The sequence below is a fragment of the Myripristis murdjan genome, chromosome 15 (genome assembly GCF_902150065.1).
Source record: "Myripristis murdjan chromosome 15, fMyrMur1.1, whole genome shotgun sequence".
In the NCBI taxonomy this organism is placed as follows: domain Eukaryota; kingdom Metazoa; phylum Chordata; class Actinopteri; order Holocentriformes; family Holocentridae; genus Myripristis; species Myripristis murdjan.
Window position 1 is genome coordinate 18,976,305 of NC_043994.1, and position 13,904 is coordinate 18,990,208.

The 13,904-nt window shown below is 43.2% G+C and overlaps 1 protein-coding gene across 1 annotated transcript; it reads left to right on the forward strand.

The window, feature by feature from the left end:
* The first annotated feature begins 7,230 nt into the window (after nt 1-7,230).
* hps6 (HPS6 biogenesis of lysosomal organelles complex 2 subunit 3) lies at nt 7,231-12,650 on the forward strand. The gene has a single exon (XM_030070639.1). It carries the CDS (start codon nt 7,564-7,566, stop codon nt 10,357-10,359), a length of 2,796 nt encoding a protein of 931 aa, XP_029926499.1. The 5' UTR covers nt 7,231-7,563; the 3' UTR covers nt 10,360-12,650.
* Nucleotides 12,651-13,904: the final 1,254 nt, after the last annotated feature.

The window sequence follows — 13,904 nt, forward strand, 5'->3', positions numbered from 1 at the left end:
GAGCACTTATTTCTCTGTCCTCTGGGGCAGAAGTATCTTGGGCTGGTTAATAAAGGACTACAACAGTTTTCTTCACACAAACATGGCCTCAAAACTCTCAAAGGACTATTAACCCCTTGAACTCTGATTTCCTGTTACAGTTTAAATAATGCTAGAAAGTTAGAGAAAAAAAAAAAACTTTTTGAGAGTGTACGACAATGCCACATTCATATTCTGTATCTGCTGGTTTCATCTCACTTATTTTGAGTGAAATATTCAAACCAAAGATGGCATTGTTTTAAAGCTGCACCATTACATCAAACAGAAAATATCATTTTATACACTTTTCCCTGTAATCCAGCAGGATACATTTGGTATCTCTGGAAACCCTGGGATCTCCAGCAGAATATAACATAAAGTGCTGTAGTTTTCAACAAAGCATGTCCGTGCAGTGTGCATTTGTAATGACAAATGCACTGATGAGACCAGCAGGGTTGAAGAGTTAACAAGTCAGATGAAATCCTCAGCTTGTTACTGTCCAGCCGTGTCATGGTAGAACTGGAGAGTCAGCTATAGCTCATTTATCTCTGAATTTGTTTGTCTTTCTAATGAACCACTAACAGCTCTCATTCCCTCTCTCTGTCTGCATCATCTCCCACTCTGGGGCCAACAGTCTGTCATGAGTTACCACTCCATGTGCTGGTGAAAATTCATTAAACAGTCAATATTGCAGAAGTGCTGCTGGAAAAAATGCACTTGGGAGTTAAAATCTAATCTCATTGAAAAATATTTACTGTTCAAAAGACTCAATCAGCCTCAGAAATAAAGTCCAAGAGGGAAAAAGACTTAATTTCTAAGCTATTAGAACCATTACAACAATCCTGATTGTGAACATCTTTCTCTCTCACCCACACACACATGCAAATCTCTGAAGTTTTGCATAGTTATTACATCTCCAGATTTTCCAATTTTGTCGAGCGCTTTCAAATTTTATTAAGACTCTACCAATGCGCTTTTGTTTGCTCTATGTCTTGGCAATTTCTCAGCAAATGCTGTTTTATCTGTCTCTCTCTATTTCTCTATCACGTTCTTTCTACCTCCCACTCTGTCTCTCTCTCTCTCTCTTTCTCTCTCTCTCTCTCTCTCTCTCACACACACACACACACACACACAGTCAAAACTGCACTATGTACCTGCATTTAGTTAAAAAGCAATATACTACTAACGCACTGTGAGAGAGATGAGAAAATAATTAAAATTCCCGATGAAGCTCTTAGTAATAAACAGCGACTGTAACGGTTGTAATTCTGAACAATAATCTTCTTATTAGGGGTGTGAATCTTTGGCTTAACATTAATTTAATCTGATTCACAATCCACTATTTGGTGATCTAATTCAATTATTATTTTTTTTTTTTCTCTTTTGGAATAAATCAAGTCAATTTGAGTTTGTAAACCATGGTTGAAGTCAACCATTCACTCCAGTAACTTTTAGCAAAACTTTTCATATTCATATATAAACACATGCAAGAATGTAAGAATATCTTTAATCTTTTGAAATATGTAAAAATGTAAATAATGTAATCATGTAAAAAAAAACAGACAAAAGAATTACTTTAGCATTTATTATTCTATAAAAAAGTTTTAAAAAGTGTAAATTCATAGTATTCAGTGAGCTCACGACCATTTTATTTATTTTTATTTATTTATTTTTTTTTAAGGATTGTGAATTAATTAATTTAAAGCCTTTCATTATAACTCAGAGCAATTTGCTCTATATGCTCTTTTTGATTTGATCTTTTATCAGACTTGATATACTTGATGCATGGATGCAATTGATGAATTCCTCCTTTGCGCACCTCCCCTATAGGTCTTTTCCTTTTTAATTCTTGTTTACCGCTGCTCTGAGTATGTAAGATAGGTGTGCGACAACATGATGGATGGCTCCAGCTTTCACAATCCTTTTATGTCAACAAGGATGGAGAGGAGGCAATGAAAGACCCTTGAAAGCCAACACAAAACACTCCAGTGAAGTGAGTACAGAAGCTAAAGGAGATATGGCAAAAGGGAGATGCCGTGCACATGACAGCTTTACAACGGCGAGAACAAACTGACAGTAATATCTGCCTACTCTCAGAGGACTGGAGTCGTCTGACAGGCAGCTGCAAGAAGACGTTTAACTTTCATTTGACATAGTGCGGATCGGGACACTAATACAACAGCATACTAAGCCCGAGAAGAGAAGTGTAGCTTCTCTCTCAAGTCCCAAACAGATGGTCTCTTGATCTCTCTCCCTTTCTCTCTCTCACGCTCACACAATTCTTGCTCTTCTAAACTGTGTTCAGATCAAGATAATTTTACCTTCAGAGAATGCAAAACTGACAGACGACCCATCTTCTTTACCCTGTGCAGCAGAATTTTGCTGCCGCTGCTTGGTTTTCTTTCCTGTGCCATATAACTCAAAAAGGAAATCTCCCTCACCTTCAACCCCTCCAGTCTCCAGACGAACACTTTATCTTCCTGTCTACAGGCACAGCAGACTGAACACACTCTCTAATAGACGGTGTTTTCTGTCCAAGGCAAGCCTGTCTGGAGGCTGTAAGGATTGAATCTGTTGTTTGAATAATACTCTGCTTCTATGTACTTCATCAGCAGTGGCATAGAAACATAATAAGATATAAAAGCACACACACACACACACACACACACACACACACACCAGTATGAATGAGTTCATCCTGGAGAGTAACGTCTCTGCCAAGCTCTTTCTGGTACAAAAGCACATGTACAGTGTGTATTAGCGCAGAGCTCACCTGTACTCATGCAAAAGGCTCCAGACTCATCTAAGTCACTGTTTGGTCACTTGGGCCATCGAAAATATCAGTGTGTCTCTGCCTTTTTTTCAGTACCAGTATCAGCATGTCCAAGTCTTCCCTCTCTGATATGAAAGAGGTTATTTTCTAAGTCTTTTTTTAAAATATTTAATATTATTTGAATGTATCTTTTTCATATTATTTTGCAATTGCAAAATGTATTATTGGATACTGATTTTGAACATTTAAAGATTTAGAGCATTCACATAAAATATCAGCTATTGACAATTTCAGTAAATCAAACAAACAAGCAAGCAAATAAATAAATAAAATATCAGAATCAGTCTTGTTCTTCAAAGCCCACATCATTTGAACCCAAATCAACATTTGAATCTTTAGGCAGGTGCTCCGGTGTTCCTGTCCAGATCATGAGCATGTTTCAAACCGCTTTCTCCTGAAGGTCACATGACCTCTTACTAATCCAGAGGCTCTTCCTCCTTCAGTAAGCAATAAAAAGAACAGAAGAACATGTAGATCCCTTTCTCCCAAGTGTGGAGAAAGAAAGCAAGTAACACTCTCACTTACTTCAGCAACAATGAGCTGCCCTTGAGCAAGGCACCCGAACTGCTCTGCTGAAGCTGCTCAGTGGACACTGAACACTACAGGACGGTGGCTGTCCTGGGAGGCTCCTGGGTGTGAATGTGACGCAGGGTGCAACTCAAGAAGACCATATGTGTTTATTTGACTTTCCAGTGAATAAAAGCAGTGACAAACGATTTAAAGCTACTGTGAAATTTATTGGACAGACTGAGACAACTTTGAGTGAGAGAGGACAATAACATGGACCAGCAGTCTTTATAATCTGTCACTCTGGATTAAGGTGGGCCAAGGAAGAGGAGGAAGCAAGCAGTTTTCAGTTACACACATCACTGAGACAGTAATTGATTTCCAATGTGATCGAGTCAAACATCATCAAATACATGAAGTTTACTTTGCCTAGTATTTCAAAATTGTGAAGGTAATGACACACACAGTTAATCAGGGTGAGTCTACCATAGCAGTTCAGCCAACAGAGCCCTGTTAGAGGGCAAAGTCTGTGTGACGATGACAATATAATTATGCTGAAAAAGAAATGTGCAGGCGGGAGATTTTCTCTGAAAAATCTAGCCTTAAACTTTGCTCATGAAATATGAGTTTTGTGTTCAGTGCTCAGAGTAAGATTCATCTGATTGATACAATCAGGACAACAGAAAAGGGAACAAATGATAAGGGAGAACATGATCTATATTTCACTCTGTCCCAGCCAGTGCTTCTCAGATCTTTTCATCCATTTTCATTTGTACATGGACCCTCCAACTCTCATACATACTGTGAGTGAGGAACTTAAAGAAAGCTCAATACTGCCTCCTTATGGATATCAAGTGTCAGAGTTTACAGACGTACCCACCAACATGCAAATCTTTGTGTTGAGGACTTGCTTTCTGCCAGTCAGTAACGAGATCAGTGTGTAGCAGAACTGAAAAAGAGAAAATGAGGAAGACAATTAATCCTGGAGCCTAAAGGATTTTGTTTTTGGTTCATCAAAATGTAAAAGAACAGACTCTGCCACAGATATCCACTGGAAACTGTAATGAGGCAGAGAGACAGAGACAGTGCAGCTTTATCCAACAGCTTCTCCATGATTTGATTATGTTATTGGTATCACAAGCTTGCATCCTGACTCAAGTGGCTGACATGTCATAAAATATTAATAGACTAAGTCTCTACATGCATCTGTAACATGACTAACTAACCATTACAATATACTGCCAGTGATGTAATTCTATGTAATTACAATATCTAAGCTACATAAATGAACGTTTTTTTAATTGAAACTACTTTGACAGAAAAAGATGACTAAATCCTTGTCTGTTACCATATTTACAATAACTAATTTATTGTTTGTCTTGTTAATTAGTGTGTTAGTTAGTTGCCCATAAAACAGTCAAGCATAATTCACAAAAATTAAAACATTGTGCAGGAGGGGCTAGAGTCCAAATTGACTTGATAGACAGTATATTAATGATAACCAGAAGTTGGTTGTGCAGCTTATTAATTCTGTGTTTTATTTCTGCAATCCAAAACAGAAGTTGGTGTTCCAACAATGTGATACAACAAAAGGCCAGCATCAAAATGAAATCACAACGCTGGTCACAGTGGCTTCATCTGATCAACTTACAGGACCACAGAGACTCTTCGATGCTCACCATGGATTTATATTACAGTGCAGGAGAAAATGACCATGTGCCATGTCGCATGAAACATCAGCTGTGTCCGTGGAGTACATTATAATGTTGACAACCACCTGGAAGAGCATCTACACAGGCAAGAGAAAAAGTCTACAAAGTCACAGGCGGCAAGAAGAAAATCGTGCTGGAAATGGTTCTGCTCTGAAAGCTTTTCCCTGTGAAGGAAAGGTAATCTGCAGCTTCCCGGCTGTTTTGGGTAAACTGCTAACCTCACATGTTACCAAAAATAAATATTCCTTATCAAATCCTCTTTCAACCAAAAATGCACTTGCAAAGAATAATGAGGTGCCTTCTGAGGTAAACAGGAGTGAGCAGGTTTCCACAGCTACATGGTGTTAGCTGGCCATACAGGCTGCTAACAAGTGTGCTGCCACAGCAGAACAGGATCAGGCCCAACTGTAAATCCTCTCCTCTGTATCTCAGGATCCTCGTGTCAATACATCTGCTACTACAGCTTCACTGTGTGGAGTGGCTCCAGAGGCTGTTAATGAACAGGCTTTCACTGAAGACAGGAAATTCGCTTACACAGGTCCCCACTGACCCTATCACTCCTGCTGTCAAGACAGTTCTTTTACCTCTGAGACTTAAAAAAAAAAAAAAAAAAAAAAAAAAAAAATACTCTTGACTGTTAGTTTGCCCTGAAAACTCCCACCAAGCTTGTCACCTGAGGCTCAGCCAAGTTTGCTCAACCTCACTCCTCAAATGCTCCTGCTGCCATGTCTGTTAAAGCAGGGCCGCACATTTTACAAAGATGTTTTAAGTGAGACAGCCTTGGATATTAATGCTAATGAGTCTGCCACAGCCTTAACCAAGTTTGTAACTGAGCAGCCTCTGTCTTCACTTTCTCTTCCAGGAAAGGAAAATCACAAAATGCACATGACCGGGAAAGTTTTCCACCACTTTTACTGACGTCTATGAATTCTACATATTTCCACAAGTTAGTTTCCAGTAATCTCCTTGTGTGCAGTCCAAGCAGAGCAGAAAATTACAGCAACTTCCACCTTTGTTCACCCAGATACTGTGGTGGTCACATCTACTGCAACGGCCCAAATGATTTCAGGGAAGTGGCACCAGAAGCTGCTACTGAAACATCACCCGCAGCTACCCAGAAAGCCATTCCACACAAGAAAAAAAAACTGAGATGTGTTGATTCCTGCTGAAAATTCTCATTAAGCTTGTCTCTCTCCAAAGCAGCACAGTCACAGTTCGCTGAGGATATTCATATTTCTGCACCATCCCCAAAAATACCTTAAATGATAACCTTGTTGATACAGATGAAGTTGTTTTCACTGCAAGGAGTAGCTCAAGCTATAACCCCAAGGCATATATATGAGTCAAATCATTAATGTCAAGAAACCATTATATATTATCATAAACAATGAGAAACAACACAGAGGTACTAAATTTGGCAAGGTAAAAGAACTAGAGGATGTAAGAAGGCAACCAAAAATTGAGAAAATTTTTATTAATATAGTCTTTTTTTTCTCTCCTTATCTTTCCAGCAAAGAAGGAGCTACAAGGTAGGAGCTGTTTGTTTGCTTGTTTGTTTGTTTTTGATAGTACAGAGCAGTGATTGTTCTCAAGAGATTTATCCTTTCTTGTGCAGCAGCCTGTAGTTACTTGAAGCCCTGCGTTAAATCATGGATTAACTTTCGAGTGTCTTTGTGCCTTGAAGAGTAAAATGAATTCAGTTAAACTCCCTCTAATCGACTGAGCAATATAATTAAAACAATAATTGAGTAAAATGTAGTAGCCCTCACCTTGGTTGCAATTTTTCACTGAAACTGTTAACCCGGGGTAAATTGGACTGTCCACCTAATTAGTTTTGAACGTATGTGGTCATTTTTTTTTTTTTTTTTTTTTTTTTAACAAGACGAACTACCAGCTGCAGTTAAGCGATTCCTCGATTGCTTTAAGGATCTTTGCTCTTACATCTGCGCTGTTAAATTGTAAATGACCACTTACTATGCTTTGAATTAATCACTTTGCAGCAGCCTGTAAAGTAGCCTATCTTAGATTAGCCAACAGAGCGAAGACGAAGCAGCGGCAGAGGTTGCTTTTCTCTTTGCCTGTATATTATCTTTGTTGGCTGTCTTTTTTTTCCTGCCCCTCCTCTTATGCTAAATAGCTTCGGTATCCGGAAATTAGCAATCCCGTGATGTTAGGGGGGAATGTTAGCACAGCATCGGAATGAGAAAAAGTGCCTAGATTTACAGTTAAAGCTCAATGTTTGGCGAGGTTTTCGCCTCAAGACATGGGATCGTCGCAGTGGAGGGATGACGGAGGATGTGTCCGCCGACATGGACGGTAAAGGGATGGTCATGTCCCTCGGAGGAACTCTCGCTAACGGGATGCTGTATAGTTAGCCTGTCCGGACTCCGTGTTCAGATTTGAGTGCCACAAGCCAGCTGGCTAGTTAATACACTCCGTGGTAAGTTTGCACTCTCCGCCTCCCTGTTCGTCTCCCACACTCAACACGGAGTCATGGCACAACCGCAGCTGGAGAAAGTGACAGATTTCGGAGACTACACTTGTGGCAAAGAGCTGAGTGAGCTGCTCAAACAAATCAGCCTGTCGGATGTGCGCCTCAGTCCAGACGGACGCCACATCCATGTCATCCTCCGCAAGCCTAGAGCCGGTCTTGTGACTTTTGACAAGCACGAAAGACCCCAGTTCATTCAGAGCCACAAGCGTCTGGATTTGGGCCCGGCGCGGACTGTCCCGGTCGTGGATGTTGTGTATTTGGACCATAACAACAGCAACTACAGGAAGACTGCTGTTTCCACTGTAGCAGTGGTGTATGAGAATGGAAAGACTGAGTTTTGGAAATTCCAGGAGTGCAAAGCAGGCTGGCATCTCGTGCAGACCTCAGACTTGTGCAACAGCCCCCGGGCCAGAGTGGTGTCTGTGTCTGCCTGCTCCAACCTCATCATCTGGTGTGAGGAGAGACCGCCCTCGGAAAGCTCCTCTGTCCTCAGCGCCACCAGGAATAACTTGAGATACTGTATCTGCAAGCGGGACTTTGAGGTAGAGGAGGGCGCCGTCAGCTTAGGAGGAGTGAAAATTGCCCTTCACAACAACCCTCGATACACTGTCATCAGCTCAGGTGAATATGTCTACCTGCTCCCCGACTCTGAGGAAAAACCCCTGTCTAGCATCTCCAAATTCTTTCTTTCCTGGTCACCCCAGCACGACACCTTCAGGGTCAGCAGCACATGTAAAAACACTCTTCTGAAAAAAGACTCCCCTGCGGTGAAAGAATCTGACTTTAAGAGGCTAGTTACTGACTGTTTAGGATATTTATCATCCTCGCAGCCACCTGAGATATACGGCGTCTCTCCCACAGCTGGTGGAGGGCTGCTGCTTCTGCTCAGTACCTGCTGGGTGTGTCTGCTGCAGAAAGACGGGACTCTGCGGCAGGTATATAAACTGGCAGACAACTGCTCGGTGAACTCCGGGACACACAACAGCCTCCACGTCTACCAGGACACCTTGGTGCTGGTGGTAGGACAGAAGTTGTATTTGATAGACTTGAAATGTGGCAGGGAGCTGGGGAGGATCTCTCTGAAGAGGGAGGGCTTGTTATATGTTAACAGGGTCGAGAGACAGTCGCCTTACCTGCTTTCAGAGAGTGGGTTGTATGTGGTGGTACGCCGGGACACAGACACCAGAGGCTGTGATGCCAACTCTAAACTGAGACCGTCTCTTTTTGGCACAGTGGAGAGCATCTGCCCTGGACTCTTCCTTGTAGAGGCTGTCTTTGAGGAGGCCTGTAAATACTACCAGCAGAGGAGCCTGAGCAGCACCCAGCTCACTGTGGACGCACTGAAGGAAGGAGGCAAGTTCCAGGCTCCCATTTCTCTAGCCTCCATTCTCAGGAACTACCTCAGTGCAGGAGGGAGGCAGAAAGGAGCAGAGGTGTCCCAGGGTGGTGGAGGAGGCAGTGGGTTTGTGGCAGGGCAAGACAAGCTGCATGGCTCTTTGGAGGCAGAGCTGAAGGCGTTGGTCTCTCTGGAGGATGTGAAGTTGAGTTTAGTTCGGGGAAGTGTTAAAGAGGTGGAGGCGCTGTGTGAGAGCCTGGTTCAGCAGGAGGTAGCCAGGCTGCTGTCTTCATCAGAGCTGGACAGAGATGCTCTGCTCTACCTCAACTCCATCTTCCGCATCTTCCCCTGCCAGGCCTGGAGGGCTGCACAGGCCACCCTCCAGCTGCGCTGCAACGGGGAGGGCTCTCTGTCCAGCAAGGCTCCCCCTGAGGTGTGGAAGACGGTCCTCAGTCCTACCCAGACCCCCGGCACCCCAGCCAACCACCCCTATACCAACGGTGAGCCAAAACTTAAGCTTAACCTCGACACCAATTCCATAACTAACTCTAACCCCGGCCCCACCAGCTCTACATTCCCAGCTGCTAATCTAGCGCTGCCTGTGTTTGAGCTCCTCTGTCACTCCGTGTTCCACTTCCAGCCTGGCTGGTTGCCCAGGTTTCTTGAGCTCGCCCAGCAGCAGCAGGGCTTAGCTGGCCTGGGCCTGAGTCTGGCCTCCTCCTCCTGGAGCTACTCCAGTGGGAGAGGAGGGGACGGCGGAGAGAGCAGCGTGCCCCTGTACAAAAGAGCCCTGTCTGTCTTGTCCAGCCTGGAAACAGACAGAAACCGGAGTCAGGACCTGGAGGTGGAGCTGCTGCTGGTCAGTGGACGGCCCAATGCTGTCCTCCAGGCCCTGAGGATTCTCATGAGCCGGCAGCAATGGGAGCAGGTCATCCAGGTGGCACAGAGGTTCTGTAAGCAAAGTCCCCTGCTCAACAAGGAGATCTTCACCACTCTGCTGTGTGAGGTGGCTCAGCACAGAGACCTGGATCCGTATTTGGATCTTCTGTGGGCCCTGTGCCCTGAGGACCTCACCGTCACCTCCATCCTCAACCTGGTACTGAAAAACATCCCTTCACCGAACCTCCCTTGCAGTTCCTCATCCCCCAAACCTTTTGCGGAGCCCCACAGTAGCCAGCTGACCATTGGCCTTTTGAAGCCCCTGCTGAGTAAAGTTCTCCAGAGGGAGGCCAAGCCAAGCCAGCGCTACGCAGACATCCTCCAGTCCCCGTCATTCCCTCCTCCCACGCCCCCTCGCCAGGCAATGGAGCAGCCCAGGGCGGGCACTGAGCCCAGCACAGACTCACCTCATGGCAGCAGCATCACTACTGCAGCACTGACAGGCACACCTGAACAGCAGCCCTGCTCACAAACAAATGTCCAGGGGGCCAGAATGCAACTACCTGCTAACCCAGTCTGACCCACCTGTACATGTAAATGCACACACATACAAACAGACTGGAAATGGAACATCAACAGTAACATGTGCATTTATGTAGAGTTCACACATAATCTGACCTAACTTCGCCAGGCAAAGTAGTGTGTGTTAGGCGGAAAAACAGTGACAATCAATACAGAATAATATCAGCATAATGCAGAAAACAATATCAGTATACTGCAGTTATTTATGTGTTATGTAAGAGGCACACTTTCTGGAAATAGTAATCTCAGACAATGTGACCACTAGGGCCTAGGAAATGACTACTGAAGGTCTTACAATTGTAAATAACGCTATTCTCAAGCCTTAATATGTATATATGTGCGGTGTTATTTAAACTTTTAACCCTAAAATGGTGTTGCATGCACATGGATAAGAATGTCATTACAATGATTTGCATGGAATACACTTGGCCTTTATCAAGATACCATTGATAAACATTGATTTTGTACTGACGCAGTATAGCGTGACCACTCTATACTTAAGTACAAGCCTACTAACTCCCGTTTTTGGGGTTTTTAGTATCTGTGTGCAGAATATTATCTGTCTTAGCCTTTAAAAGTAGCTGATGTCTGCTAACTGTGCCCAGGTATTGCTGCCTTTCACTAGATTGTTTGTGTCAGTGCCGCAGTCTATTGTATTCACTGTTATACAGGAAAACTGGCCTTTCTGTTTGAATGTTTGTTTTAAATGAGGTATTTCAACACCTGTGTTTTGGAAGAGGCCGGGTTCAAAGTTCCTTCACTGACTGCTGGTTTTGTATTCTCCATGATACTGGTCAGCTGTCGAGCTCAAATATTAACCCGATCTCTGTGGACTCAACCACAACATACTAGTCTGTAAACCAGACCGTAAATAATCCGCCTGTCCAGCTTCTGCGTTTCATTTTTTCCATTCCTGTCATCCGTCTCAGCCTCTCCAGACTCCATCTTGTTCAGGCTGCTCTTTCCCAGGTTTCCACACAGAACATTCCAGCCAGAGAACCCAAGAAAAGTGACTCACAGTTATACTTCAAATTGAATTTCGGACGTAATTCTGTTAGGCAACTAGTGTGGGTGGGGCACATTGTGACACACACACACACACACATACGCCGCACAAGGTCATGTCTTCCTTCATGGACCGATGAGGATAATGATATTAAAGAGATGTTAGGCCCTCTGTCTTCCTCCTGCTAGCTTTATCCTCACTCTGATACTGCTTTTGCACTCCTGCCCCACCCAGTCAGTATTGTTTGTACTGTACTCTCGGCGTATTTGTTGACATGAATGTTAACTTTTTTCTGATTAAATGCAATGTACATCAAGTGCTGTGAACAAATTATGTTTAAGTGCCTACTTGTAAGTATTACACTTGGATGCCTATGCTAATTGTTTCTGTTTTAGTAGTTTACACTGCAGGATTTAATCAAAGTAAAAGGCTTGTCTTTTTGTTACTGAACTGTGGACCACCTGCAAAACAAAATGCTGTTGATATTGTAACACTTTTTTTAAAGAACTTTTTAAGTAAAAGGATAAATGGACTATGCAGCTATAGATCACAGATGTAAAAAAAAAAAAAAAAAAAAACAGCTTGTGACATCTGTATGGCGAACAGTTACAATCAAACTCCAAAATGCCACTGTACAATCAGAGTGCCTGTCAGAGCACTGCGGCTCATTTACACAGCAGTGTAACATTTCTGCTGCGTCTCCAGTCTCCTCAGCGTCACTCCCCCATTTCTGAGCTGGTGGTGGGGGCTGGAGGGTCTGTTTTCTCTTGCAGATTACAGTATTTTACGGTTAACCAGTTTACTATGTGGAGAATGGCTCTAATCCGTGTTTTCTGATTTTGTGCTTTTGTAATTCCAGTATGTGGCTTGATGCTCTGTAAATGTTTTCTCTGGTCTGATTGTTGCCATTAACTTATTAATAGTTTCATTCTAAGTATACTTGAACAAGCATGACAGTAACGGTGGGACTGCAAGCAATACAATGAAATGTGTTTAACGGGCACTAGATATGTTTCAGTCCAACTGTGACATAACCGGGAAATCCCTGACTTCCCCAAACAAAACCAGTGGATTATTTCAACTGTTTAATGTTAATTTGCCATAAATTTTGCTGGTAATTTTTAACAGGTGCAAGTGAAACTCCTCCTATATGTGCCTGACAAAGTGTCCCAGCTAAGTGGCTTTGCAGACTTTTTTTTATGATGCTTTCCTTTTGCCATGTTTGAAAAACATAAGTATTTATGAATGGATTCTGTATGTTATTAAACTAAAGAAAAACTGCTGTATGGTCTCGAGTTTCACATGTTTGTGTGCCATTGTAGGTCAATCGTATGTTCATCAGACGTAGAAACTGTTGTTTGCCAGCTTCTATTCATTGCATTCAAGTGTATTTCATTTTCACATGCCTGCTGCATGCTGCAGTTCTGGTTTGTTCGGCTTTGTCAGCACACTGCACGGGCACTATTTTACGACGATAATCTAGCTGACAGATCACACGCTATTCAGTTGTACACAGTTGAACGAGTCAAAGGCAACATAGCTAAGTTTATTCTTTTTTTCACTGAGTCAAACTTGCAAAACGGACACTCCTATAGACTTTGTGGTCGCTTAACAGTGGGCATGCCAAAAAGTGGCAGTCATGTACACATACAAATCTCCATTCATACCATATGATCCACTGCCCCATTGCTGAGTTTTAACTTGAAATTCACCATGTCCCTGCCACGGGTAAATCCACTTACAGCTGCAGCCATGTGTATGTGTGTGTTAAGCGGTGAAAGCATTTGAGTGTGTAAATGCACAGGAGAACAGTGGCTGTTGTGCTGTGTTGCTATGTGTTGGTCAAGGCTATAAGAGGAATGTTGAGTCTTTACCCAAGCTTCTGAATCAGACACCACCTCACCGACAGGGCCACAGGGATGCTAATACTGTTAAGTGGACTGGTCGTGTGTGTGTGTGTGTGTGTGTGTGTGTGTGTGTGTGTCTGGTTCTCTCAGCACACAGGCAGGTTCCACATGAGGCTGTGAACATCTGATCACAGCAGTGGAATTTTAATTAAATGTACGGGCAGAAAGTGGAGGATAGTCATTCCTATGTCTTCAGTATCGGAGGCAGACGGTGACAGGAGAAGAGATGCAGTCTTCCCATAGGACAAGAAAACTGCAATGTCCTGCAGATACAGACATCAGGGTCAAATTCCATGCTGATACCTAACCTAACCGCCCCACATATTCTGAACCAATCTGGCTCTCTCTCTCCTCTCTCTCACACACACACACACACACACACACACTTTGCTCTGCTGACTTGCTCTGTGTCAGGCCTCTCGTATTACAAGGTTGGTGTTGTAATGCCATTGATTCACCTGTTCTATTTTTAGATGCCATCCTGTAAACAATAATCAATCTAAACAGATGCTGGCTGGCTGCTGCTGTCCAAACACAAAAGGCTTGTCTCTGAACTGCTGACTGTGCTGCTGATCTGCATGAATGGCTGCATCATTAGCCCTAGTTACACTGCATTCAGCCTGGCTTTAA

What these genes read in the sequence shown, in the direction of transcription:
- hps6 (XM_030070639.1), top strand. Translation starts at nt 7,564, where the DNA reads ATGGCACAACCGCAGCTGGAGAAAGTGACAGATTTCGGAGACTACACT.